The sequence below is a fragment of the Chlamydotis macqueenii genome, chromosome 11, assembly GCF_036417535.1.
Source record: "Chlamydotis macqueenii isolate bChlMac1 chromosome 11, bChlMac1.mat, whole genome shotgun sequence".
Lineage (NCBI taxonomy): Eukaryota > Metazoa > Chordata > Aves > Otidiformes > Otididae > Chlamydotis > Chlamydotis macqueenii.
This window is the reverse complement of record NC_141566.1, coordinates 3,236,851-3,264,625: the sequence shown is the minus strand read 5'-3', so window position 1 is coordinate 3,264,625 and position 27,775 is coordinate 3,236,851. Positions and strand designations below refer to the sequence as shown.

The following is a 27,775-nucleotide window of genomic DNA, read 5'->3' as shown; positions in this document are numbered from 1 at the left end:
CTCCTGCAATATTACAAGCCTGGTAAGGACGCGTAGTAAGCCAGTGTTTACCCAGAGTCTCAGGCTGGTCCTTTCTGAAAACCTAGCAATTTTGCCTTAGGCCCAGACCAAAGCGAAGTTTAACCATCTGCTCTGTTTGCTAAAGGCTCTCAAGGTGCACGCTAGCAGATGTCGGGGAAAGCATGGTAATGCGGCGATTTTAAAAGCTCACACGTACAGGGCATCTGTGACCACCTACCAGCTACTGACCTGCTGCACACTGCAGCCATTCAAATGTTTACATCAGAATTGAGACCATCGTGGCAATCCATGCTCCAAAATGAGAATTTTTCACTGCTTTAGCTGCAAATACTATCACTAACAATTTCTGACTGTGAGACACGTTTTTAAGCCAACACGCATTTTACCTCAAATGTACTCAATTTATCTCAAATTTATTGCATGCAATGAAAATAATCTGAAGTTTAAAAACCAGACTAACACTTCATTATAAGCATTTTTAATAAGATGCTGACTTATGCATAACTGTGGAACATCTACTGAAGGGAGGAATGAAAATGGAGAAGTGAAAATAGGGGTTAATTGCTGGGGATCTTTATGTACAGCAGAGAAGTAGAAAACTTCAAATATTACATATAAAATATATACATACTTAGCAAGTCTGTTTGGAGACATATTTAAGCTTGTTTTAAATACCCATGATCACTCACCCTTTTTAGCACTTTGTGGAAATAAACGCCACGGTATTTAGAACTTTAATGGCAGCTTGTTCTAAATTTGAAGAGTCCTTTCACCCCTGCTAACAGGTCAGGGAAATATTCTCTGAATGTCTACTTTTGCTCCTAACTGCTTCACACTACGCTTCAGTACCTCCAAGATCATTCCTTTCTCCATCAGATTTAGCATCCCTCTATCACATCCTTCCCCCTAACTTGCAAGCTAAAAGGCAATACATAGAAAAGCTCTCAAAGCTCCATGGGGGTAGACAAGTATCTACATTTTACAGATTGGTGGTTTTGCCTATACTGGCAATTCAGGCAAAGGATTTTTTAAATAATCTGGAAGTTCTGATTCCAGTGTAACATTTAAATTCAGCTAGAGTAGCATATGGCTTATAGCTCTCATCAGAACAGCAATATTCTTTTTATAAAGGATCTGGTGAATATAAGGCAGCGTAACTCTGATTTAATAGGAAGTCAAAACGGAAGACAGAAAAAAAAAAAAAGCTGAAAATGTACATTACAGGATGCAACAACTGAAATACACACACCTCCCTCAGGGCCTGAGCCAGAGTGGCTGCCAAACCTTTGCGTAGAAAGAAACTCCACCCTCTTCTGCAGGACTAGTTTGGAAATTCCTGACAATTACAGGGACTAGTAACTCAGATTAAGCTGGCAGGAATAAAAAATAATTGACAAATTGTTCATATATCTTGGTCGCTGAATGTCACTAACCCAGGCTGACACTGACAGTCCCTTCTGAACGGTGCCCTGAGCGCCGAACAGCTTGCTCGGCTGTCGTTCGGAAAGAAACCGAACAGCTCGGGAATTTGAGAAGTTCCCAAAATTTAACACTAATGAGGCAACAAACACTTTATAATCCTAAGTATTTCATTTAAAAGTGACTTGGGAAACCTGCAAAAGTGGCTCTTTACCCCTTCTGTTTCCTTTTATTCCTCCTCACCTCTAGGAAAAAGCAGAGTTAACGCCTGCTGCCTCCCTGAGACGCTTCCATATTTATCTACAACAGGAAGGGTGGCACTTCCTGCGCACCCGGGGATTCGAGCGAAGGCTGGATGCAAATGACCACAAGCCCTCATGCAATCAAGACCAGGGCACTTCACTCGGTATCAGCATGTGTGTGGCTTTTAAGCTATCATGCAATCCAGCCCAGAGTTACTTACCTATTTTACTATTCTACCTCGGAAATACTTTGCAACAGCACTGAACCTAATTCTGCTAGTAAAGTGGGAGAGGCCTTTTGAAAGTAAGACATACAATTATTATTACCTCTAAAGGCTGCAACTTTCCTGGGAGGGAGCCAGTAACAGTGCCTACACAGAGGTTCAACCTAGCTGTGCGTGCTGGCTGTTCAGAGCACCTCGTACACGTTGCCTCCAAGCAGGTGAACAGTTTCAGGGAAGTCACAAGGATGTCCCGTGTACTAAAAGTCTGTCACACACCAGGCTTTTAGTGGAATAAGGTGCTGAAATCTGAACGAAAGCCAAAGAGCTCCAATCCACTGCAGGATCAAATGACCCAATTTAGAGGCAAAGATAATCATGTCACATTTAAATTCCCCTTCAACCTAATGCTCCCTGCCCTCGAGCAATAAAAGTCAGTGTCGCCAGGAGATGCTGCAATTTTAGTGAAATCAATGGACTTGCCAACTGTGCGCAAGGCTGAAGGTGGCCAGTGGTATTTAAGCATTTCTCTGACTGTGGCCTAGCCCCTGCCAACCATGTTGCGAGCATTGCAGCAAGGGACACTTCAAGGTGGTCTTGCCAGTGTTTGCAGCGAAGGTGAGGACAGTCTGGGAGAAAGCACAGAAGTGTTTGTTTGGGGCGGGGAGGAAGGGGTGCTTGGAAACAGAGAAGGATAAAAGTAGAAGACATCCTCTCAGCAACAAGGGGAGAAGCAAAACTGGGTTGGTTTAACCATGAGGGGACTGGAAAGCAAAAAGGAACTGCCTGAATTTGATGTGGTGGAGAAAGGAAAGTGAAATGGAGCACTGGGGAGAAAGGCTAGTAAGGTATGATGGTAACCCTGCAACAACATCCTGAGGTAGCAGAGCAGATCTAGGAGGGGACAGGTTGAGGGAGGGCTCCATGAAGCTGAAGCGATTACAAGCAAGGTACAGCAAGGGGCAAAAATTAAGGACACCAGTGAAAGAAACAAAGGAAGGCTCAGAGCTTAGAGAACAGGCAAAATTAGGAAGGTGGCTACATCTGTACCTGGGAGAGGGAAAGCAGGCAAGATAAGACAGGAGGATGTTCACTTTGGATTTGATCATTCCTCCTCTTTTGGCACAACGGATCCTGAATGGAAAGAGGAGTACGAGGAGACAAGGGGAGGGTTTGAGGTCTCTGAAGGCAGCAAGACGCAGGTGGATATAGGCTCTGTGCTCAACCAAAGGTGATGGTGAGTGCTAGTAGAAAAGAAGATAGCAGAATTGAAGGAGAAGAGAACAAATCTCCAGTGGAGGAAGTGTGCTTGGTCATGAGATTTCCTCCAGAGGCTCTCTATGGAGGAAGAGTAGGAGTAAAGGAAGCAGAGGCTGGGAGTGGGAAATGGAGCCTTTGAGAGGAAAGGAGTAGGCAGGAGGAAAGAGGACGGACACTGACGCAGAAGGGCAGCGAGGTGAGATCCATGTGTGAGTGGCAGGGACAAGGCTACAAAAGAAATGGCTGTGAAGGCTGCCCAGCTAAGCAGCTCAAACGCATTATCCTCTCTTGGGAGAAAAGGGAGAGAAAACAATCAAGGCTATGCCCAGCTTATTACGCATGCTGGGCACATACGGTGATCTGCACTGTGCAGTGCGATACCCTGGTGTAAGTGGAACACCTGGCAAGGGGACAAGCTGCATTCATTTGATATTAGTTAAAAGTCCATCCAGATCTGAACTTCTGCCAAGTACAGGAGGTTGCCAGGGCTGGGATTTCTGTTCCAACCCACTTTTATCAGCTGAAACAAAAAGAAAACGAAACATGGCTGCTTAGACAAAAGCACTTCCAAGGAAATACAGATTTGTGGCTTATCTGTGCACAGTTCAGTGGTTTAGCTAACCAACACAAAGCCAAGCAACATAAATAGCTTTGAAGCAAGCAGATTTCCTTATAATTTGCCCAAGACAAACTCATTCCCACAGTCACTTTTACTAGAGCCCAAGCTACCTTAATTTCTCTCTCCCAGCATCCTTACCTCCTCCTCCAGTTTCACCACCTTGGCTTGAGCATTGTTCAGGGCCTGGTCTCGGATCTCGATGTGTCTTCGTTGGTCCTCATTGGTGGAGCGTGCAGCAGCCAGCTCTATTTCCAGTTTCTCTTTTTCTCGTTGTGTTTCCTTGTCTATGAAAACAAAGTGAGAGTTATCAAAGGACAACACTCGTCTCTACTCAGCTTTCAGGAGTCTTTCACTCCAGAGGTGAAGGGAAGATTGTACTGGAACTTCACACAAGAGAGGGAATGTAAATCTAGTGCTAAGGGGGGGAAAAAAAAAATACAAGGCTTTCAAGGAAGAGAAGGACTTGCAACCCTGAAAAACAAGCATGGTACCTTCAAGTAACAATGTGCCACAAAGCTAGCAAGAAGGACTAGAAGGTGCATCACTCAGTACAGTTAGGTAATTTGCTCTGATTATGCAGATGGTTAGTGAAACTTGGCACCTCTTTACCTCTGAGCTTTCAGGAGTGGAAAACAAACTCGGTAATTTTAATATCTCAGGCTGGGGAGAGGAGATGGCAGACTTCTGTGCCTGAAAAACTTGTGCTCCTTTTTTTCACACTATTCACAAATAGGAAGGCTTTTCTGTCTGGGGCAGCTGTCCTCCTCAACCTAACATCCAGTTGTCCCAGTTTGCTGGCAGTACCATCAGAGGAGTCAGAAACTAAGTGAGCGACAAGAACTCTTCCTCTACTGCCCTTAAAGTCGACCCCCTGGGCCAGAACTGAGGCATATGTATCTGTTCTGCCACTTGTCAAAGCAGACCTGCAGTTCAAGAAAGCCTTTTGCTCAGCACTGAGTGTTCATGTCTGATGCTTTAATAAAGCCACCTCAAGCACAGCAGTCCTTTCTGCTGCTCTCCAGAAAGAGCTGGACCTAGTGGGAACAGCTACGCTGTGTGTTCCAGGAACAGGGCAATTGCCTTTATAAAAAAATAAATAGTGTAAAATAATTGGGGACTGGAGAAATTATCACACAAGGGTGTAAAGCAAAGCCACAACACAGAGCTGATGTCCTCTGTATATGCTGTTGTTCCCAGCTCATGCCAATCAGCTACAACGATAACATTAACACATTGCTGGGTACATAACCACAGAATACTCCCTGGAGTGATCTACACCCAGCACTGATGACACCGGAGAAACTGCATTCCAGAAACCAATATCCCACGACAAAGGAATGAGGACAAGGAGTGGAAGGCTTGAAAAACAGGAACTAGATCCGGGGTGTTAGGACAGACTGCATACGGAGCACACAGGCCCGTTTGTGCAAGCATGTACATAACTATATTTACAGAACCACAATTATTCCCTTTCTTCTGCCAGCAGAGAGCCAGGAGCAAAATTTTAGCAATACAGAGTAGCTAAAGATTCCCTTCTGCTAGGGAATCAACGCAGCTCACACCAAGGTTGCAAAACAAACCTGTCTACCAACAGCATCCAGAACTCTGCAGAGCAAACCCTGGCTGCAACTCAGAGCTAGCCTGTGACTTGAGACAAGGACAAAGTCTAATGTCACCGCCTGCCTATTCTTTTCTCCATCTCTCCCATCCCAGTAGTTCTCCTCCACCCAGGAAGCAAGTTGCTGACAGTGTCAGCACGCTAAAATGTACTGCAGAAAATAGGCAGAGATGAGGCAGGGTGGCGTTATGCCAGCAGGTATCAGTCAGTGCCAGCAGTCTGTCTGATAATCTGTAAGTGCTCGCAGCGAGGCTTTTGGAGGTTTTGTTTCAGACTTTTCCCCAAATGAGTACTGTTCCACTTGACAAGTGCACAGAGCACCCCTAGAAATGCTGGGACCGATGAAATGTAGCACTATGGTTTCCATGTTCATCCAAGAGGAGAAATTGAATGTGAGGCCTTGCAGCTTTGACCTTCCCGCCTCTCTGCGTGAACCTACGAACATTAAAGTCCACTCAACCAGTCTGAACGTGAGACTAAACTCACAGACTTTCCACTACCGCCAGGAGCTTTGAATTCACACCCTGACAGTCATCTGCTTGCAACGTAAACCACAAGGAATAAGCTAAAGACAACACAAGAGAGGAATACCGGCATTTGCCAGAGTAGAAGCAGTGTGTGTTACGCCACAGAAAATCTCTATTTTGCAATTTTACTGCATTACCTTTTTATATAACAATTGGACAAAAGTGAGCGTTGTCAGAAGGGTGGAGTACACTACGGGATGAGAGAGAAGTTGGCTCGCTGCCGTCGGCCTCAAGACATTTCAGTACAAAGGAAAAGCAGCATTTCACATCCGTCATTTTGGTTTGCTTGTGATAAATCCACTGCTGTGGACAGACTTCATGACCCTTACTCAGCCCAGCGTACTGCAGGCAGCGTTCAACCCCTTTATTTTTACTAAACTGGACAGGGAAGTGACAAACTGAAGAGGAAGGAGATAGGAGACCTACCAGGTTCCAGTCCCACTGGCCTTAACTCACGCCAGGGCTCTCGTCAGCCTGGAAAGGTTTCATTCCAAAGCTTTCGGGGCACAAAATAGGTGGACAAAATATCCCGTACATTATGGGGTAAACACTAATTTTACAGTTTAACCGCAAACTACATTTGCTGCAAGATCTCCAATAAATGCCATCAGATGGACTTTACATACTGATAGACAAGGAACTCTTGAATCCTTCCTCCTTTCTCCACTGCCAGTTTTGGACTGTCACTGACCTGACTTCTGTCCTGGTAGAAAATTGACACATCTGAACTACGCTACCTCACTGCATTGTCATCCTTCCCAGGATGACTGGAGCTTTTCTACCAACCCATGACGATTGTGTAACTCACTTTGTGCAAAGAGTTGAGAGATGGTTTTCCGATTGTCTTCAGACCCCTCAAATTCCTTTTCCGCAAGCTGCTTGTTGGCTGTCTCCATACGTTCTGCAAAATTTTTCAACAAAAGGAATACTAAATAATTTAAAACTTTAAAGCATTAAGTCACATCTGCTCAGGACACTTCTAATGCAAGCTAGAGAATGGATCTCCTCATTCTACACAGCCAAAAGTGAAAAGCCTATCAGAAGCTGGCGCTCACTTTTGAAATGTTTCTAATTATGTTCTTGAGAAAATATTCTCAATGACACAAAACAGGTTAAATAAAGTTCCTAAGAAATTACTTTAAATGATTATAGCACCTAAGAAGTTTATTTTTTTCAATTTTTACAAATGCTAAGACACCATATTTTTTCCACCCAAATAAATCTCACCATGCAACTAAAAGATTCCCTTGTAACTCTCCACTAAATCTGAAGAGTCAGAAGATTAAATCACTGTTGTCCAATTACCTGACTTTAGGGAAAAGTGCAGAACCCTAAGGACAGCTTAACAGCTCTGCTGCTGCAGGATGTTAGAAATTTATACCGGTCTATGAAAATAAGAATGAAATGTTTATGCTGTGTTTTATCACGAATAAGATTATTTAATGCAGGCCTTTCTGTACTGTCCTTCTCGATAGCACGAGGCACTGTACAGACGTACTTCTTGGATGCAAAACAATATCTGGGAACACAGTCTCAGAAAAAGACTAGGGGCAGCGAGAGCAGATGACACGTAGGACAATCAGAAGGCTTTCATAAAAAAAAAATTAAACTTACAGTTTAGAAGACTGCTTGTGCACCTTTAAACATCTCAAATTGCAGATGTTTTTTGCCTTTCAAACTAATGCTTAAACTTTGACCCACGTTAAGGTCAAATACCATTCAACATCACTCTTCGCTGCCAGCCCCTTAGCAAGAGCCAGACACTAATAACATCTCACTCTGGAAAAGGGAGGGAGATACAAAAAACCAGATGCCTGTGTTGATAAGGAATGACAAGATCTTCAGGAAGAACAGACAGTCTGCAGTTTGTATGTCAGTGCAAAAGGGTCACTGGACAGGAAATAAAGTGAACATGCCTGGTGTGGGATTAGGCAGTCAGCAAAATGTCCTTCCATTTGTATAAACTGAACAAATTGTACAAATTGTGTCTAGGATATAAGACAAGAGAGAATTCCAGGCTTGCATCTGGTTTATGGTATTTGGCTTATCACGTGTTTCTTCTCAATGAGAAACAGGCTGGAAATGAGAGACTACAGCACTCTCCTGAAGTCTTTTCCATACTCCTAGCAGGCGCTTAAAATCCCAGACCACTGAATACACCCGAGTATCCCGTCACATTCCAGTTGTGTCAACAGACACAGTGAATTCTGCAGCAAAACACTGTCCTGCCACATAAGTACAACAATTAAAAAAAACCCCAAACATTGAAGAACAGAAGTTTTACTTCGTTCACCTCTTAGATCCCTGTTGAAATCATGAAGCCTACGAATTTCTCCTTCCAGTTTGTTTCTCATGGCCTTTTCCAGGGCATCCCGCTTCGAGGACGATTTCTCCAGGTTTTTGTACGCCTCTGAAACTTGCTGAATTTCTGTTTCCAGCTGCAGTGGAAGTGAAAACAAGCACTTACTATTTTATCACTAACAATTTTTTTCATTTAGTCTCAGAAAGATCACTTTCTGTCAAGTTTTCTTTATTGAAAGAAACCTACAGCTACACGTTAAGGAAAATGATAGGAGTCTCAGGTTTGTGATGGATCCTTCTGTATCTAAAATATACAGCAAACTGAAAAAGTGCAAATGTCATCTATTTTTTTCTAAGACTGGGGCAGTTCGGCACTACTGTTAGTTTGACCAAAAAGCATTTATACAAACAGCTAATGCAGTATCAAGTTCAGTAAGTACAATAAAACAAGAACAGCAGACAAAACTATGCTAAAAAAAAAAAATGCCAGCAGCCGATCTTGCACTACTGATGAACTCTGCAGATCCGTAATTGTTATGGTCCAAAATTCACAATAAACCCCCCTGATGTGCCATGTTTACACCTCTCAACTTAGCTGTGCTTTTAAATATTCAATCTACTAAATGGCAGGAGGGAAACATTTGCAGCAAAATTTGTTTTATCCTTTATCTAGCCTTCAGTGTAAAGCTTCTCCGATCACCCAGAGCAGGAGATTCACTTCTAACCCTCCTTAGCAGGCACGGTTTTGCATTGCTATGGAAGTACAGATCCATGTACTTCCATACTTTGCTGGTGCAGACCACACCAGCACTGCCTACAGCAAGTGATCAACAGCGGGGTGGAGGGAAGTTCATTTTTATCCTTCTTTTGTTATCAGGAAGCTGTCGAACATTTCTCTAAAGCATTTCCTGGCCAGGAACCTTCCAAAAAAAAAAATACAACAAAATGAATGTATGTCCCTGGAAAGGGAATAAATGAGCGTGGAAAGGCACACTGGTCACCTAAACTCAAACAAGTGTTCTAAGCAGCCACATATTTTTATGGCTCTGGAGACTGCTCAGTGCAAAGAGCACAGCAAGGCTCACAAAGTCCTAAATTGTAAGTAGGATCAACCTTTTCACAGCTGCAGGGCAAAAGCAAAGCTGATCTGCTGCACAGCTTTAAACCACGGGTCATCCAGAAGTTATTTCTATGAGGCTGCAATGAAAATACCTCTACATATGCACATTAACGATGCGCCTCGCTAGCATTTTTTTTTTTTTAAATCATTTTAGCATCACTTACTCTACTAGTTTCACAAAGCCAAAGGCAGGAAATAGCTCGATCTAAAACAAGATACTAAGTTTTCATGGAAGTTGTGTGGTATTGAGGGAGTGACAAAAGAAGAGTTGGTTTCAGTCCTGCAGTTTAAATGTCTTTAACATAGCCACAGCAGCAGTACTTGTCTTGCCCACTCTCCTGCCAACCAGTTTTGTAGCAACATCTCCTGCTCTCTCGTTAAGTGACTATGGTCTCGTGTAATTCCAAACTGGCCCTTCTTGCAGGCTCTAAAGTGTTTTAGACTGACGGGAAAAAGAAGCCTGCTGCTAACCTGGACATAAGAACACTAGCTTTAATTTAACCAAGTAAGCCAAGCAGCCAGCCTCTTCGAGACAGCCAACGGGGATGCTCTTTTGAACATCAATTAGCTGTTAGAACAAAACTGAAGGCTTTGATTCCATCTCCCAACAGAGTTAAGCTGCTGCCCAAAGGGACAGGATACAGACTAATCAATCTGCATATAAAAGACTCTGAAGTAGATGATCAATCCCTTAAGCAAGATACGTAATAGCTGCACATTAGATGATTCAGTTCTGGACGATATTAGCCACAGGAGAGTGCCCAATATCCAGAAAACCCACCTTCTGCAGCCGGGCTACTTTCTCATAACACCCATCCAGCTCCTGTCGCAGAGACCGGTTCTCTTCCGACAGGATTTCCACCATCTGCTGGGCCCTGGAAACTATGGCAAAAGGATCTACTTGCATCTGCTGATACGGGGAAGGTATCTGCTGAGCCCGGGACATTACAGAGTAGGAATCGCCTTGCTGCTGCTGCGGGCCTAGGAAGGGCTGGCATAGCCGGTACAGATCTCCCTGATGGACTTGGTTTGATAAAAACGGCTGCTGGGTCCGTGGCAGAATGCCGGGATCTCCCTGGCTTGGAGTCACAGGTTGCTGATGCTGGGAAGGGGACAGCCTGGATGGTGGCGGAGACTGAAGCAAAGTCAAAGATCCCAGGGATGTCAGGGAAGAAGTCGGGCTGTGGTGGTGAGGTGGTCTCTGTTGTAACTGCAGCTGCACATCTGGGTTCTGCCTGGAAAACAGAGAGCACAAGCTCCGTCAAAGTCATGCAGAAGACGGTGCACAAACCCAGCGTCGAGGCGTGGGATGACCTGCGTAGCTCCTATGCACAGGTCTTCCCAAACAAAAGACTCGTATGTGAGGCTTTCCTCATTTTTATAAGTTTGTTTTCAAAAAATGTTTCAAAATCAAACCATTATCAGAAAATATACTCTAAGTGCACAAAGGTCTTTCCTCTTGAGTCTGTTTTGTACAGAAATACCAAGAGAAACTCCATCAACAGCTACTGACCAAAATTATAACTTTCCTCCATGCTTTGTGAATAAAACAGCTAAACTGAGAACTGTTAGGAATGGGCTCTTTTCTTCTGTCCTGCGATGTGCCATCTCTCATGCAAACAATGAATTTTCCTCCACAATTCAGGATACCGAGTTAAAGGGACTGGCTAAGCTCTATGCTAGGGTGCTGGTTTTGGCTGGGACAGAGTTAATTTTCTTCACAGTAGCTGGCACAGGGCTGTTTTGGGTTTGTGCTGGAAACAGCGTTGATAATACAGGGATGTTTTAGTTACTGTGCTTACACAGCATCAAGGCCTTTTCTGCCTCTCACCCCACCAGCGAGGGGGCTGGGGGTGCACGAGGCGTTGGGAGGGGACAGAGCCGGGACAGCTGACCCCAGCTGCCCAAAGGGACGTTCCAGACCACAGGACCTCTGCTCAGCCTGTACAGGTGGGGGAAGAAGAGGAAGGGGGAGACGTTCAGAGTTATGGCGTTTGCCTTCCCAAGTAACCACTATGCACGGTGGAGCCCTGTTTTCCTGGGGGTGGCTGAACACCTGCCTGCGATGGGAAGTGGTGAACACGTGTTTCGCTTTGCTCATGTGTGCAGCTTTTGCTTTACTTATTAAACTGTCTTATCTCAACTCATGAGTTTTCTCCCTTTTACTCTCCCCGTTCTCTCCCACGTCCCACCAGGGGGGAGTGAACGAGTGACCGTGTGGTGCTCAGTTGTGGGCAGGGGTTAAATCACGACAGCTAGTATGCCAGCACCACTGATCCGAGCTTTCTTAAATATCAATCAACAAGCTGCAGCCTGATCAAATGAGATAGTTGAAGGACCTGAAAACCAACGTAAGAATCAGAAGTAGCCTTTTGATTCAGAACCACCCTCAGTCCTATGCAGTACGTATGCTTCCTGCTCCTAACAATAACCTCTAGAGGATATCAAAGACAGATCTAGCGGTCTATAGCATGCTTGAGTCTGTCACAGAACTAACTCCAAGCTACACCAGCTCACATTTCCCAGGCGCTGGAGATCCCCAGCTCAACTTTTGCCACGTTAGCCAAGAAAGAAATCTCTCTTAGAAGACTGCATGGAGTGATTGTGCTTGGATGACCTCAGGAAGCAGATTTTGCTTCCTTTTCCAAAGATATTAAACCTTTAACTTCTCTGGATGTTCTTTATGCTAACAGTTGAAGTCATTCCCTCTCCATGCTGTAGCCAGTCTCTTCTTAAGGACAGACCTCAGCCCAACGCAGACGCAGTCTGGCAGTTCAACGTGTTCTGAAACTCTCCTCTTCTTCTGATAAAATTTCCCACCCTTTGGGATGCAGTTCAACCCTGCAGCTGGAAAAGCACACACTGTTGTTCCACCTGGCCATAGCTGCTACAGAATATCCCCGTGGCTGTGTGCATTCACAGGAAGGACCCTACGCGCTTGCTCTGCTGAGTGCAGGAGGGGTCCTGGAGGCACAAGACACACAGCTCTCCCACCACACCAGGAGCATTAGTGGCACATCAATTGACAACAGCAAGCATGAAGCTGAACTGGGAACTAAGGGGTTACAGCAAACACTCAGCATCATCCTTCCTGTTCTCTGCAGAAAGAATGCACCAGCTATCCACACCGGTCCAAAGAGGAAACGTCTGCATTACTCACATCTGGCTGGCAGTGCATGTGGGAGTTTGTACATTCTCAGTGAAGAGCATGGTTTGCTATTTCAGTGTCAGGCATCTTATGTCTCATTTTCCATGCTTTCCAGCAGAGAAGGGGTATAGAAACCCCCAAGGTGACACTCAATTCTTTAATGGGGAAACAAATCTAGCTTTTGTCACTTAGGAAAAAACAAATAATTACTGCTTGAGTTACTGTTTCTCTTTCTCACACTCAGGCCAGTAACATCATTTCATGAGCTGTATTTCCCCAGAAATTATCATACACAGTGTAAGGATCCCAGGGGTCATGCAGAAGAGATGTGCAATTAATTTCCTCAGGAATGTTCAGCTTCGTAGCAGCAATTTGGTTCTTCCCCTCCTGGGAGGTCAGCTCTACTTATCGTTGCATTTAGTTCATTACCTTTATTTGCCAGTTCTCACAACGAAGAATGAGGCAAAACTGCCACATGCCATGCTCAAGGTCACCTGGTTTGTCGCAGGTGGTTTCCAGCTCCTTTCTTAGCTCACTCATGTGCAGAGTTTTAACTCTGCATCTTCAGAAACCACTCGTCTCCTTAAGCTTATTCTTTGCCTAACGTCATGCACCTCTCTTTTGAAGTTATAATAATCAGGGAATAATCTTGCCGTGACATTTAATCTATGCTGACCTCTGCAGAGGTTACATCAAGAGACATGTTGCCAGTCTGCTTCATGGATGCAAAAAACCACCTTTCCAATTTTCAGCTCTCTTCCAGTCCAAAACCAACCTGAAGCCGTTACTCAGAGACTGATTCCGCTAATCGCAGTGTGTTAATATTATAAGCCTAATGAGGATTGTTTAGATGCCAATGTTAACAATTTGAGCTATTTAACTAAAAGCATCTCATTATTCTGCCATCAGAAACGCATGGGCAGGATCTTGCCGTTTCCACAGGACCCAAGCACTAATGAAAGGAACACAAAGATGGCCAAAGGAAAACAATAGCAGCAGCCAAATTCCAAAGGGACAGTCTTTGTACTGACATCCCTGGTCATTACTTGTTTTTTTTTTTACATCTATTGTAAAGAACAACTCTAGGAAATCATGGCTGAGTATTTCTAAACAGGATATATTTCCAAGATTTCCAGCATCTTGGAACTCACAGCCGAAGTCTCTCGTAATCTGGAAATTATACCAATCTTGTGCGTTCGAGCTAAAATATGAGAGCTGGGAGCCTCTAATTCTGTTGCATTACCAACAACATTAGAGCTTCCAAAATGTCACAAATGCATTTATATTCCCAGCAAAACGAGATAACACAACTGGAGTAATCCATCCTATCCTTGAATTAAAAAAAATAGTAACCTCACAGTGACAACTAGACCTTTTAAGATCTTGTATGCAAACTTTTACACACATGTTCAAAGAACTTTTTAGCCTCCTCACTACTTTCAATTTTGTCTTATACATATTTTTTGTGGTCTCAAAATACCTGTTGCAGAGACCCTCACATTAAATGAGAAGTGTGGAATTCATTTCTCTGGTAAACCAATTTTGAACTTAGAGATTCAACAAAGTAAATGAACACAACTGAGTTTTTCAAGATTTTTAAGTCAGACTGCAAAATTTTAAGGTACAAATCACTGCTGGGGTCACCTAACACAACTGCTGCTAGAACGGTAGTAGAAACTCCCCTCCATGAGAGAATCAGTCCTCAGATAACCCTGCAGCAGTAATCAAAATTATATCTGAACTAACCACTTCAGGCAAAAATGCAGAAAGACTCTCAAAAGACATGGAAAACAAAATTATGCAATCTCCTTCCATTTCCCTCAGTGTCATAACGACGTGAAAACCCCAAACACAGGAAAAAACCCTCAGAGCAATAATTCCCACAAGTGTTTAAGTTTGAAAGCATAACTTTAAGGGCCACTTCATTTTGAAGACTGTATCACGCAAAAATCTCTGCTTCCCTTACAGTCCCTGGCGCGTATCGGAGAAACACACCAGGCGAGCCAAGTACAAACCTGGATTTATGGCTCTGCAGCTACAAGGGTCACATTAGCTTTTAAGTTATGAAGACAGAGATACGGAGTCAGGGCAGCTCTGCAAGCAAACCTGGCCATCAGGAGTCCTCAGGCTGCCAGGATTGCAAACATCAAGTCACGCAGAAGATCTGCGGGTAGAGCAACAATGTGGGGAGGGCAGAAGAATTAAGAGATCAGGAAAGGTCTCCGGCTCGTTAAAATTTTTTCTGCCTTCCCAGCTTCTCCTGCATGTCTCGTGTTCAAGAAGCTAGAGTTTCCCTCTCTTCCACAGCCCTCCTGCACAAACCGGGAAACGCTGACGGCAGGAGGGAGCAGGCTCCGCTTGATTAGACGGCTGAAATCAAACAGGCATTTTTGTTCTGCTTCCTAGTCATACCTGATTATCCCCTACTTTGATGCTGCCCAGGGGAACGCAGCGCATAGAAGTGATTTACTAATTACGGGACAAATTCTGCAGACCTCCTTCTCAAAAAGTTTCTGTGATGTCAACGGGATTAATCACCGCAGCAGGAGCTCGGTCATCTGGGCTCCGAACAGGGGATGGCGCTTGAATCAGAGAAACAGCAAGCTTCTCCCTGGTCTCTGGCTGTTTGGCCGCAGGAGATCCTGCAGCCCCAGAGGACACTGAGCCCAAGGCACCCATCTTCTCCTCTTAGACCTTTCATCACCAATGCTAGAGTGCAGTTGAGATATTAGGGAGCGAAGAATATTTTGGAACTTCACATGCAGCCAGTCCTCTTCTGGACTTTCTTTAAAATTTCGAAGTAACAGCGCAGATGCCTCCAGCATGCCCAGTATTTATATTAAAGCAACATCATTAGGAACACATACGTGTTCCCAAACTCACACAGCAGGTGAGGCAAACTGTTTGCAGACTGGTTTAAACTTACCACGCAGCCCATTCCTTTCCCAGACCGGGGAGGGTGAAGCATGAGAATGCTGTGAATTCCCCAATGTTTATCTTGCTCAACGGGTTTTATTTAACCGCATCGTTAGGTCACCCTCAAATTCCCCCGAACAATGAGGGGAAAAACCCGCAGAAAAGGGTGTGGCTTCAGGAGCAGAAAGAAGGGGCTTTGTTTCCTTGACGCACAGTTCAAAAAATGCACACATTTACCAATCCAAATTAATCCCCATAAACACAGGGCTGCAGCGCAGGAAAGCTGGAGTCTGAAAATACTTCATCACTCCAGCGAGGCTGCAAAGACACTCGTAGGACTGCCTTATGTGAAACAAATGCCCTCCCGAAAGTTGTGCGCCTTTAAAGTCCTCACACCATTACCCAGTTGCCCCTTTAGTAACACAGAAGGTTTCTCGTCCAAATGAGTTTGTCTTAAAGTGTGTAGGAGAAGGAGGGGAACAGAGGACTCGCTCCCTTCCTTTGCTAGGCTGCTATGTCATTTATGGATTAGTCCTGCAATTGTTCTACTGCTACAGCATTTGCTTGCAAAGGAAACCTCTTCTCTGTGCAGCTATTTAGGTTAAAAAGTAACCTCATTAGATTCCCAACGCTTTGAAGACAAATTTCAGTTGCTTCCCCTACTGGAAACCTTGCCAGCTGAACCTTTCTCCTCCCCCTTCTTCCCCCCTCCATGTTCTTTCAAAGCAGCCAGGATCCATCCAATACAGACAAAAATCACCCTGTCTAGAGGAGCTGACTGTTGGCGTGTTTTCAAATACCTCTCCCTTAAACAGCGAGCAGGCTACGTCTCAGATTCACTAGATACAATATTATGAGCATTTCTGATGCAGGATAACCATGAAGGATCTGTTTCCCTTTCCTGTGTGCACAGAGATTTGAGGCCTTTGAATTTTGAAAAACATTTGCAATGAGCTTCTACAATCATTACCCCCCCTAAACCCTTTACTTCCCCTTTTCCTGGCCTCTTTATTATTTATTTAGCCAGATCAAAGGGCCTTTTCATCAGGCTTGTATGCTGCTGAAGTCATTTCAGATCACAAACAATGGTGGACAAACTCTGAAAATAGCTCCCCGTAGGACCAGGAAGGTTCTGAGTGGATTCAAATTCCCCAAAGCTCAGACTCTGTTCCCAAATACAAACTGGTTTCTTCTTCGTGCTCCCCTCAGCACACAACGCAATGCGTGCAAACACAAATGCACATTTACTCATGTAGCAACGCCTTCCTGTTCCTTTGTGCCACCCTTTTAGCTTCCAAATGAGGCCAAAACCATCACACCAACTCCCACCTGGTCTTGGACAGAGATGAGATGGTAAGGAAACAAGAAAAGCAAAGCTGTATTTTTAGCCCACCTGAATAAAACTGCATCTTCACCCACACAGACATCAGTGTCTGGCTCAAGCCAAATCTAGCTGCTCATGTAGAGAAAACCAGAACAGGCTGAGGTTTCAAATGATGCAAGGAAAATTAGTGAAAGCTAAACGAGCAAGTCTGGGATGAGGCACAGAGCACGCTCCATTTTCCACTCCTACACTTTGGTCCACCGAAAATAACATTTGAAAAACTCTAAAGAAAGCTCAAGTGATTTTTGTTACCTGCACCATCATGGCTTTCATTCACTTTCTCCTTTCCTATGTAGCACTTAGATGCAGTTTGAACCTTAAATCTTTTGTCTGGGCAGATGTAATTAAAGAGCAGCTTAAGTCTTGCAATAAGTAACTGCAAGTTTCTACAATGAATCACACCATAGCTTTGGCTTTTGTAGCAAACCTTTCGTAAGGCTCTGGAGCCTCAGCGTTAAACTTCCCTATGCCATAAAATCAAGTGGCTTGCTTCCTTTTTTTTGTTTTTTGCATTTGTTTGTGGTTTTTTTTTTTTTAACAAGAGTCAGGCCTCTCTAGGTACACTACTGAAACAGGTCACAGCTCTCGCAGACACAGTCTGTAGCTAAACATAAGATGTCATCTCACATAATAAAGACGGGATCCTTGCTGAAAGAAAACTTGTCTCGGGAGTGAGGGCAACGCACTGAGCTTTACACTGCGGCTGTCACGGAGTCTGGTTTAAGATCTTGCTTACCTGACCGACCCATACTCAGGGGGATGCTGATACCTCATCATAGGCCCATCAGATCTTCCCTGCTGGCTCACGCGATGATCGCTATAGAAATGTCCCGAGTCCTGAGGTTTGCAGTTCATAGAGGGGGTGGACACATTTTTGTAAGGATACTCTGGAGGAGGACCCCGCTGCTCCATTCCTTTCATGTTGGGCTGGGAAGGGGGCTGCACCGAGTTCTTGTAGAACTCATTAGAGCCAGAATTTTTGTAAGGATCGCTGGATTGCTGAGGAGAAAGCGGAGAGAGAGGGGAGAGCGGCGCGCTCGTGACAGGCGCGTGGGCCTTGACACCGCTGGTGGCCAGGGACAGCTGCATCAGCCTCTCGCTCAGGGAGCGGACGTGCCCTTGCTTGAGGTCCTTAAGTCCTTCATCCTGGTGGACCTTCCCCGGGCTCACTCGCTGAACCGTGGGCCGCCCTTCAGTCCTCATCTTTTGGTTGGTGACCCCCGTTACATAAAACGCTGCCCCGACGCTAGCATGCGGCTGGCCCCTGAAATACTGTGACTGGACTTTGGCTTCCTCGTAGGTCGGGAGATCCTCGCTGTTCTGAAGTCGCGGGGAGAGCTGCTTCTCCATGATGCTGTTGTCCACCTGTATCTCCTGGCCCTGGGGCTCCTGACGGGCAGCATGAGTCACAAGCTGGTGGTCCTGGGAGCTCAGCCCTTCGTTCTGAGATGCCGGACTCCCAGTGCTGTTGAAAGGGGGGGCATTTCCTGTGGCTTGCTGGTGTAAGGCAAGAAGGTTACGGTTGTCATTTGGGTTTCCGTATCGGAGCTGCTCCTGCAGCAGGCGCTGTAAAACTGTCGTAGCTGCTTGCTCTTCTGAATTCCTCATCTCAAACTGTGGTGCCTTTTGGGTGGAATGTAAAAGCTGCCCTTGACCTAAGGAAAGGAGACACGGTTATTAGCGTGAGTGGATCAAGCAAGAGACATTTAAGAGCAATGGCTTGAAATACAGCAAAAAAGCAGGTTAGATTACCAAAGGTTCCCATAACAATGGGGGTCATTAAGGCCCTTGACCTAAGAAGGACTTGCATGCCAGGGGGCAAAGTCTCAAAAGGTGATGAAAGGTGACTTGCAAATTTATAGGAATATCAATGGACTGTAAGCTGGAGGGATGCATGCCGAGCACCTCAGACAGCAAGGCTGCTTTCAGGCAGAAAGGAGACCTATAATTCACAGGATGATGGTAAAAATGCCTACGACCCTGTTTGCTTTACACTTAGAGCTACCAACAGTGAAATACACTTCCCACACTTGCAGGCAGACAAGGACTAGAGGATGAAATCAGCAATTTGTCAGCTTTAAGGAAAGAAAAAAAAAAAAGAAAAAAAAAAAAGGCCCATTGAGATAGTATACTGTTCAAAGGAAGTAAAGAAATCTCTTAGCTTAGATTGTTTAAAGCAATTAATGAATACCTCATCAGTCAGCAGGTTCTGAGAGTTATGAAATACCCAGAGTGAGATCAGCACCTACTCTCCCTGCTGCAGAAAACACTACGGCACTGGTGCAAGCGAGGACCCTGCAACTTCCTGCTATACAAAGGCAACTAAATCCTCACACATCTAAATATCGTTAGCTGAACGCATGCAAATGCAAGAGGAGGAAAAAGAGTTGTCTGATCTAAGGAACAGAGAAAGACCTCTGAGCGGCAGGAAAAAACACTGTGTACCAATGAGAGAAACACAAAGAGCCAATGTCAAGCACATCCTAAGTCAAGATTAAATCAGTGACCAACAGCGATTACGCTTTGCTTTGCGCAGTCTCCAAGCGGAGTCAGGAATTTGTCATGGAAACTCAAGCCCACTGGCCCTGCGCGAGTTGAAATATCCAAAATTAATGGTACCTTTGAGACATTTAACCAAAAGCAGAGCTACTTTGGAGCTGGAACAGTTCAGAATAGAGTGTACGCTTTACTTGTTGGCTCAGTTGTGGCTCTGTCCTGACAGCAGAATGCACATCAGTATTCTAGCACTTTATTTTGACCCCTTGTTTCTGTATAACACCATCCCTTAGCAAGAGGTAACTTGCTCTCAACAGCTTGTTCCGTGGCAGAACCAGGGTGGGACTGCAGACGTTGGAAGACTTGAAGGGTCTGTTTTGTTCTGTGCCTCCACAGTTTCCTCCCTTGGGCCAGCCTACCACAGGAGCCTACCCTAAGTAAGCCTAACACAAGGCCTTGACACATCAGGCAGACGGAACCCTTCTGCAAACGTTAATTAAGAAAAATTTAAAATGCACCTCATTCCAGGCTGCCTCACCAAACTAGGAATTCAGGCCCTGTTAAATGGCCTGGAACACGATCCTCCTGAAATCCTGCTTGAAGCGGCACATACCTATTTCCTTCACTTGAACTTCCTTGGTAAGGAGGAGCAGTTCTGCCACATGGGGGGACACGCACAGAGGCCTTCCTCCCGCAAGTCCAAAATCTCCGCTCAAAGATGGCTTCAGTCTCCTCTTCAGTAGGCCAGATCACTTGATACTCTCCTCGCTTCCAAAATAATTCTGAGGAAAGCATTGAAAACATCATTTTAATCAGCAAATGAGACCCTAGAAACAATAAACCTTGGCCTGTATTTCAGATTTTTCTTTTGGAGCTTTTTGTTCTCTCCCAGAGCCCAACAATTTTGATCCCTTTAGCATGAATGAACCCCCCGTCCCTAGCAATCTACTCCAGCTGCTGCTTTAATCATGACAATTTCTGCTCCAAGATTAAACACTGCCAAGTAATGCTCTGTCCCATCTGTGCCTCCAAGTGAAACAGTGGGTAAAACTCGCTAATTCTTGAACTCCATTGTTTTATTTTTTGCTAAGAAGGAAAGCTGCAGCACAGATGATGATACCCTGTGCCCATGGCTCCTTTTCCAGCGGTGCTGTATATTTCAAACTAGATCAGCAGAAATCCTTTGACGACAGGTGATGTGGTTAAATACTTCATAAACTTCAACAAATTACGCCTCAGAAATGACTGTGAGAATGATCAGTACACAAATATTAGCTTTATTTCACAGATTGGGAAAGTAAGTGGAAGAAAAGGACACTGACAAAGTATACGTCAAAAAAACATTGCAGACCACAGCTCTAATTCCTAAAACATTCTTTAATTACGTTACTTTTCCCTTTCAGAATATAAAGCACTAGAGAAACTTTAACCGTTGAGGGGAGAATCAGGAGAACATAGCAAAGTGTGTATTCAGGCACGTTATTCAAGAAGCAGTTAAATCTACAACTGAAGGTGTCCTAAAGAAAAGGCAAACAACGCAAAAGAAGTGGAACGTACTTGTACACTCGGTGTGCTTATACTCTAAGGGCAAGCAATTAAAACAGAACTAGTGAAACTAAAAATATTCATTGAGATGTATAATTTAACTTAATTTCCTGGAATGCTGCAAAAAAATAAAGTGAACAGACGTAGCGAAGGAATGCAGACGTAGATACTTCTGTCTCTGTCTTATTACGGCACACATCCACACCCAACAAAAATTATCTCAGATCTGCAAGTTAAATACTTGAGGTGTCAACAGCAATCTCAAGGCACATGAACAATATCTAACCAGCGAACAAGGCTGTGTTGTGCCGTGTGGTGCTTCAAGATGGTGGTTGAAAAAAAAAAAAAAAAAACCAACATCTAATGTCAAATTCTTAACTGGTGACTTAGCTGGAGAGGGATATATTGAAAACAGCTGCCAGCAAATATGCAGTAAAGAACCTTTAAACCAGGCATTAAGATAGCAGATAGCTAGAGCCATTTCTAGCCTCTTTTCCCAGTCTTGCACAACAGAAGTTAAGGATTCCGTGTCCCCCTCGTACCAGTATCATCACTGAGGCTTTTTTTTTTCTTTCTTTCCTTTTTTTTTTTTTTAAACAAAGTTGCCCTAAGCAACCCTTTTTATTAGAGCATAAAAAGGCTTTTATTATGCAACATGATGCTGCCTTTCCACCCAAAGATTTCTTTTGTCTCAACTGGAAAAATCGAAGCAGGGGGGTGCGTGTTTATTTTTTTTTTAATACAAAGATACAATCCAGCTTGAGATTCTGCCTCTCTGCCTTAAAGATTTTCTCAACAGACAAATTCAATCTGTGCATGTTTAACTCTTCAAACACTCAAGGAAGTAATTCTGTATGCATCCATTTCACAGACGGAGTTTCACTTCACGGCAACGTAAGCTTATTCCACCGATCCGACGAAGGGAGGGCACAGCTCACACTGGAAGTATTTGCTGGAACTGAATACTACTGATTTTAGTGTGGATGTAAACTAGGAATCAGCCTGGAAATTTCAAAACAAAAGGTGGACTGAGATACAACATGAAATATTCTGGCCAACAAATCCACTGTCCTTAAATATAAATTGTTAGCATTAAGCCTATTTTCTCCAGTTTTATGCCATTATTTTTCATTAACAAAGAAAATCTTGTGCAACTAACTTGGGTGGCAGCATTCCTGGAATCTGCCTTCTGAGCGAGCTGGAAACTCAAGGCAGAACCAGCGAGTTAGCTTTTTTTATGTAATGAAACACAAAAACGAACAGTACAATCGGTATTGAAGCCCATGTGTTATTTATTTGGACACCAAATTCTGGTTGTGTTCAGCTCTTCCAGCAATTTCAGTTTTCAGTGTGCCAAAGACGGAATCAGTGAGGTGCGCTGGAAAAATTGTTACAGAGCTGGAAGGAAATTGGAATAGGTTCTGTAGACATTTTAAATAGATATATTTGAGGGCTTAGCCTAAATCTATTACGATGGATAGGGCTGAATTCAGAGTACCAACAACTCTGCAAAAGCGTACTGGCTTATGGATTGGACGGTGCACTCTTCAAAACCACAAAGCTCAGAAACATCTTGCTTTTCAAATGGAAAATTCTGGTTTAGACCAATTCTATTCCATGGAACCACTGCGAGGTAGATTTCCCAGGCCGAACCGATATCACAGTTTGTTCCTGTGCATTGTAGTTCTACCATCTCACTACCTTATTCTAACTTCTAGTCTGAAATTATTCATGGTAACTTTATATCCGTATGTTCTTGAGTGAAACATCAGTCTAGAACTGGTAGAACTAACACAGGAATTGGAAATGGTGTTGCATGTAACCACGCCGAGACCAAGAACAGGCACGAAAGGGGAGGTAGCGTCGGTACTATCTAAGGGAGAAAAGACCCATGTTTGCAGGGCATTATGTAAAAACTCAGTAGCTGAAGCTTCCGTCTTAAATGTCATGTAATTATGCACAGGAACCTTGCCAGTCCCTCGTGAGGAAGAAAGATTAATGAAGAATTTAAAATTATAATACTGCCAGGCTGTAAGGAACCAAAGCAGCACATTTCTGTAAAGCATGCAAATATTTTTCAGCATTATAAAAATAAACAAGCTTAGACAAGTGAGCTACTCACCACTGTTTGATGAGTGGCTATAATGCTATAGCTCAATTAACCTGCATGGAGCAATAACAGCCTCACAAGCAAAGAGAAGCATCTTTCTTCAGCTTGTGAAACGAAGAGGAATGCAGGAGTCCCTGCGAGGACAGCCTGTACATACTTGCCCAGAATTACTGCTCAGCCAAGAAGCTAATTAGCTAACGCATCAGGTGGGATGGGAACAGGTTCACCACCTCAAAAGGGCTGGAGTACAGTTAAGCACTTTCAGTTTTACTACTCAATTTTGTGTCACCCATACACAAAATGATCCAGCGGCAGTGACAGACTCCAAACTGAAGCAGGAAATTTTGCTAAGGGATTCTGTGTTTTTCTTAAAAGATGTGCACGTGACACTGCTTATCCTGGCTGGCAGCAGGTGATGGGATGCTGTCAGTTAGATGAAGTCTCAGGTTGGTTTTTTAGGTGCAGAGTTATCCTCAGACATACCTACACACTGTAAGAGAGGAGGGGAGCACAAAACAGAGGCAGTATAGAAAGGACTGGCTGTGAAGTCCCCGGGCAACCGCAGAGACCAGCTCACGTGTTGAGTCATCCACTGTTTAATAGAAATATGCCTTTGCTACCTGGCCTGTGCAAAACCCAGCAGGCTGATCCCAGATCCTGCAAAATTCACTTAACCTGAGTGTCTGTAAGACCACTGGAAACACGGCTGTTCCGCACACACGCTCACTTTGAAGTGGCTAGGAGACTCACAAGGGCGAGGTCCAAAATTATTTAATGAACAGCGCAGGTTATCACTGAATGCTCTTCATTTCATTTCAGCCCTGCCCAAAGAGGAGGAAGGGAAAGAATGCACACTGGGATAGTCCTTGAGAATAAAGGTTCCCAACGTCTGGCGCCAACGTCCAAACCTGCAAGGAGGCACACAACGAATCCCAGAGTTGTGATAGCGTTTTAGCACCTGCTCCTAACTAAAAGCAGGTTTCAGACTCCAACCATAAACACTTCCCCAGCTTTCATTCAACCATCCAGTCCCTGCTTGCCTGGATCTGCTGCCTGTGGCTCAGGTGATCTTGGAGGGTGGCACTGAGCAGGTGCATGGAGCAGCGCCAACATTACTCATCTTCATACCAGGAGGACAGAGTCACCAGGCAAACAAGAAAAACTTCCTTCTTTTAACTAAAAACAAGAACAATGTCACCCGGAGGGGTGCAAATAATGTGCATACCCATTAGATTAGATCACCAGGCAATTATAGCGAGAGGCCACCAGAACACCTAAAGATTGTTCATGGTTCTAACAACTCTCCGGGCCACACTGAGTCCACCTTCAGCACAGACTAGACTGCCAGCCAAGAGCCACCCACCGTTCTCCTCAAACGCTCATGGCATTGGGATTTGGGCACAGAACAGCACAAGAAAGCCTGGCAGGTCTGAAGAAAAAGCAGCAAGTTGCTTGGTCTAGCTTGACGTAAGTAAGTGAAGACATAAACACCAAAACCCCTCTAAACAGCATTTCTAAGGAAAAAACTAAAAAGACCTTACTTGACCTTTCAATTACTGCTCCCTCACTCTAAAGTATCAATTTCTTCAAGGGAAGTACCTATAATCTCCACCAACATAATTTAGGCTTTATATTACAAAGGGGGAAAAAAAAAGAAAGGAGACAAATAAACACTCACACAGCCTGGTATGAATAAGAACGCTTCATGGCTTTTAAGCATTTTGATAAGAATGCTATGGAATTTCAAGTTTCTCTATAAAATTGCAAAAGTCGACGGTGCAGGAGGATTTATGCTGAATATACTGGTCTAACAGCAAAATCAGTCTAGGTATATTCATCCCGCTGTTCTTATTTGGAATATTTCTACGTGAATTCATCACACCACTCAGTTACTTAAACTGTTACGCAGCACTACCAAGCGCTACTCTCACATCTGCACAGAGACAACCCTTTTGTGGCACGCACTGCAATTTCTGCGTCTTTAGTGCAACAGTAATGCCAGCACAGGCGACGGGAGCTCTGCTACTGACTTCATAAAGGCCAAAATCTCACCTTTTAGACGCTGTCTCGATAAAACCAGATCAAGCTCCCACAGGTTTAGTCACATCAGGTCTCATTTCAGAGCATACCGAGCAAGATTCATCTGCTTCGAACTTCACGGATTTCCAGTAATTATCCTTGTAGAATCGGGGACTTGTTGTAAACCCAAGCGGCAATTTTAATTCAACATCAAGTTTTGTTTTGTCTTTTAACAACGCTCCGCTTCTCGCTGCTGCTAGCACTCAGGCAGCGCCCTGCTTCTGTCGTCAGCGGCCCCTGTCCCGCAACTATCCCAAGTATGCCTCAGCACCATTTTCATTGCATTGTGTGGTTTCTCCATTCCTTCTCTGATTTAGTCCAGGCCTCTCCTCGGGGCTCTCAGATAATGAAAACCATGTGAGAGTAAAATGTAATCTTCAAACATGCAAACCAGTTTCATGTGCATTATCAGAAGGGAGCAAAACGTTGACAGTGCATCATTTGTCCCTACTGATAGGATCAGGCTGCTTTAATTGCTGGTGAGATAAAAAAAAGATTAGAATCACCATCTACATTAAAAATAAAGTCAAAATTCGAACCTAAAAGCTGAAGTCCTGAAAACAATGGAAATACACTCCCTAAACAGAGATAGTTGTTTTATGCTGTGCTGCCTTAAGGTAGTTTTTCCTCCTATGTCAGTTGTGACATCCTGAAAATTTGTATCCTTGACATAAATAAAAATCGCAGGTGGAGAAGGGTGTAGAGAAGAAAACAATCACTATGGCCTAACTTTAGCATGGAATTTTCTGGCTTTTTCTAGCTTTACCACAATTTAAACTATTTTAAGCCCCCATAAGGAGGAGCTCTTCCTCATAAAGCAGTTTTACAGAATTTAACGGGACCAGCCACAGAATACAGAAAGCAAGCAGGCACAGGCTCTCCTTTTTTCAAATGGCTGCCTTTTTTTTTCTTTATAAAAAGAAACAGTTAAAATAAAATTAACTTATCAGTTGTCAGTCAGTCTAACAGACCTGGCAATGCCCATTCCGAAACGCTGCGGCTCAAGGAAGGGAACAAACCCAGTGCAGTACTGGGACAACCCAGGATCACGAAGCAAGCCCATTTTGTGATCTCAGTGGGTAACATGGGTTAAAAACATGGACCTGCATTCATTTCTTTTTAAAGCAAAACCCAACAGAAGATCCAGACCAACAAATTTTTAGAAAGCACGGATGTTATAAAAGTGGTTTTGGTGTTGTGCTTTTATCATAACCACTTGGGTTTTTCATGTACACCTTGTAAAACCCTTTCATGACTTGTGAGATGATTAATTAAGCCTCACCACCACACTGGGAGGAAGATATTAGTACATTTGTTTCAGTGCAGCATTGATTGGCTAAGTCCTGGCATACATTTATGTTTTTTGTTGCCACAACTATGTCACTCAGGGAATTTATTTCTTTCAATGCAGCTATTCCAGCAACCACTCTAAAGCCGATGCAGGTACACTAGGAAATAATTGTTTTCAGGTAAATTACTCAGGAAATCTTGTGTAAACCATACCAGTAAAACTTCTTCCGTGTTACTACAAGCTTCAACACTACTAGAAGGACTTCCCATAACAACTGGAGCAGCAAATACTTTAAGCATAGACTCCATCTAAATGGCTTTGGTCGAGGATGTAGGCATCCCAGAACCTGTGCAAGCAGAAGGCAGGGGAACTTCCTGAGTATTTTCTAGAGCTGGAGAAGATATTTCTGCAAGGTATCCCCAGCAGCTGCAGAAACAAAAAGCCAGAGCTACACAATAGTCCCCTACCGAAGGAAATCTGCATGTTTGTGTTTTGATGGTGCAGTGTGAACAACACTCCACAATCTTATGCCACTTAAGCACTGAGATGTGCCAGAATGACCTTCACTGAAGGTGGAGAAACCACAGGTAACACATTGCTCCTCAAGCACAAATCCAAAATAACTAACCTTGCCCCAGCTCTCACTCGCAGCTGTAGTCAACGCCAGCAGTGCTTGCAGCAGGAAATGTCTGGAGCTCTCCAGTGCCTGAGGAATGGGGAAGGGATGGGACTGATGGAAAACCTGCTATCCTGCGTCTCGCTGGAGATGAAGCGCTCCCTCAAAGCCGTCTGCCTCCCACAAGCACCATCTTGGGCCCCAATCTCCCATTCAGCCTTTTGAGATTGTTCCACGGAAACACCCATTCAAAATGCCACTCGAGCAACTTGGGACAGGGCCAGTGGCCTCCCATTCTCTCTCACCATCCCCACTTCCCCATATGAGAAATACATTGGTCTTTTGCCAGGTGGTAAATCCACTCTTCCCCCACGGGTGCTAAGATTTTTTAAATTACTTTTTATTTTTTTAAAACAAGATTCGAGTGCTCCACACCCAATCCCAACTTGGCAAGAGCAAAAGCTGTGGTTTTTTTCAGAGTACTCTCTTCTGCCTGATCTCTACAGTTCCCTGACCTTACCCAAAGGAAGGGTGGAAGAGACTACATAATTGTTCTCAGTCTCTTCAACCTTTATCATTCCGCAGTAAAGAGTGTTTCAAATTTGTTTTTACCTAATACAAATATCAGCATTCAGTTGTGATGATTACCAATTCCTTGTGCACCTCCGCAGGCTGTCTTACACCGTTTTCCTGTTCTGTGTCTCCAGAAGTAAGGAGGAGGTTTCAGCTTTGTTTCTTTTCAAGAAGACAATGGGAAAACTAGGAAGATATGTTTTCCCACCCTGTTCTTCCCAAGCCCCACAACAAGGCGGGCTAGCCCCAGTATGAAGCAATAAAATTGG

General features: G+C 44.1%; 1 protein-coding gene across 6 annotated transcripts in view; it reads right to left on the bottom strand.

Annotated features, from left to right (window-relative positions):
• Positions 1-27,775, bottom strand: part of AMOT (angiomotin) — a 58,447-nt gene that overhangs the window by 12,520 nt on the left and 18,152 nt on the right. For 5 of the 6 annotated variants that reach the window (XM_086756409.1, XM_086756410.1, XM_086756407.1 and 2 more), the window contains 6 exons: positions 19,906-20,074; positions 17,533-18,451; positions 10,130-10,583; positions 8,221-8,365; positions 6,736-6,828; positions 3,921-4,066 (listed from right to left, as the gene is read on the bottom strand). In XM_086756409.1, the coding sequence (XP_086612535.1) occupies positions 3,921-4,066; positions 6,736-6,828; positions 8,221-8,365; positions 10,130-10,583; positions 17,533-18,404 (1,710 nt within the window). In that variant the 5' untranslated portion in view covers positions 18,405-18,451; positions 19,906-20,074. The remainder of the gene's footprint in view (positions 1-3,920; positions 4,067-6,735; positions 6,829-8,220; positions 8,366-10,129; positions 10,584-17,532; positions 18,452-19,905; positions 20,075-27,775) is intronic. The other variant, XM_086756412.1, reaches the window with a different exon arrangement.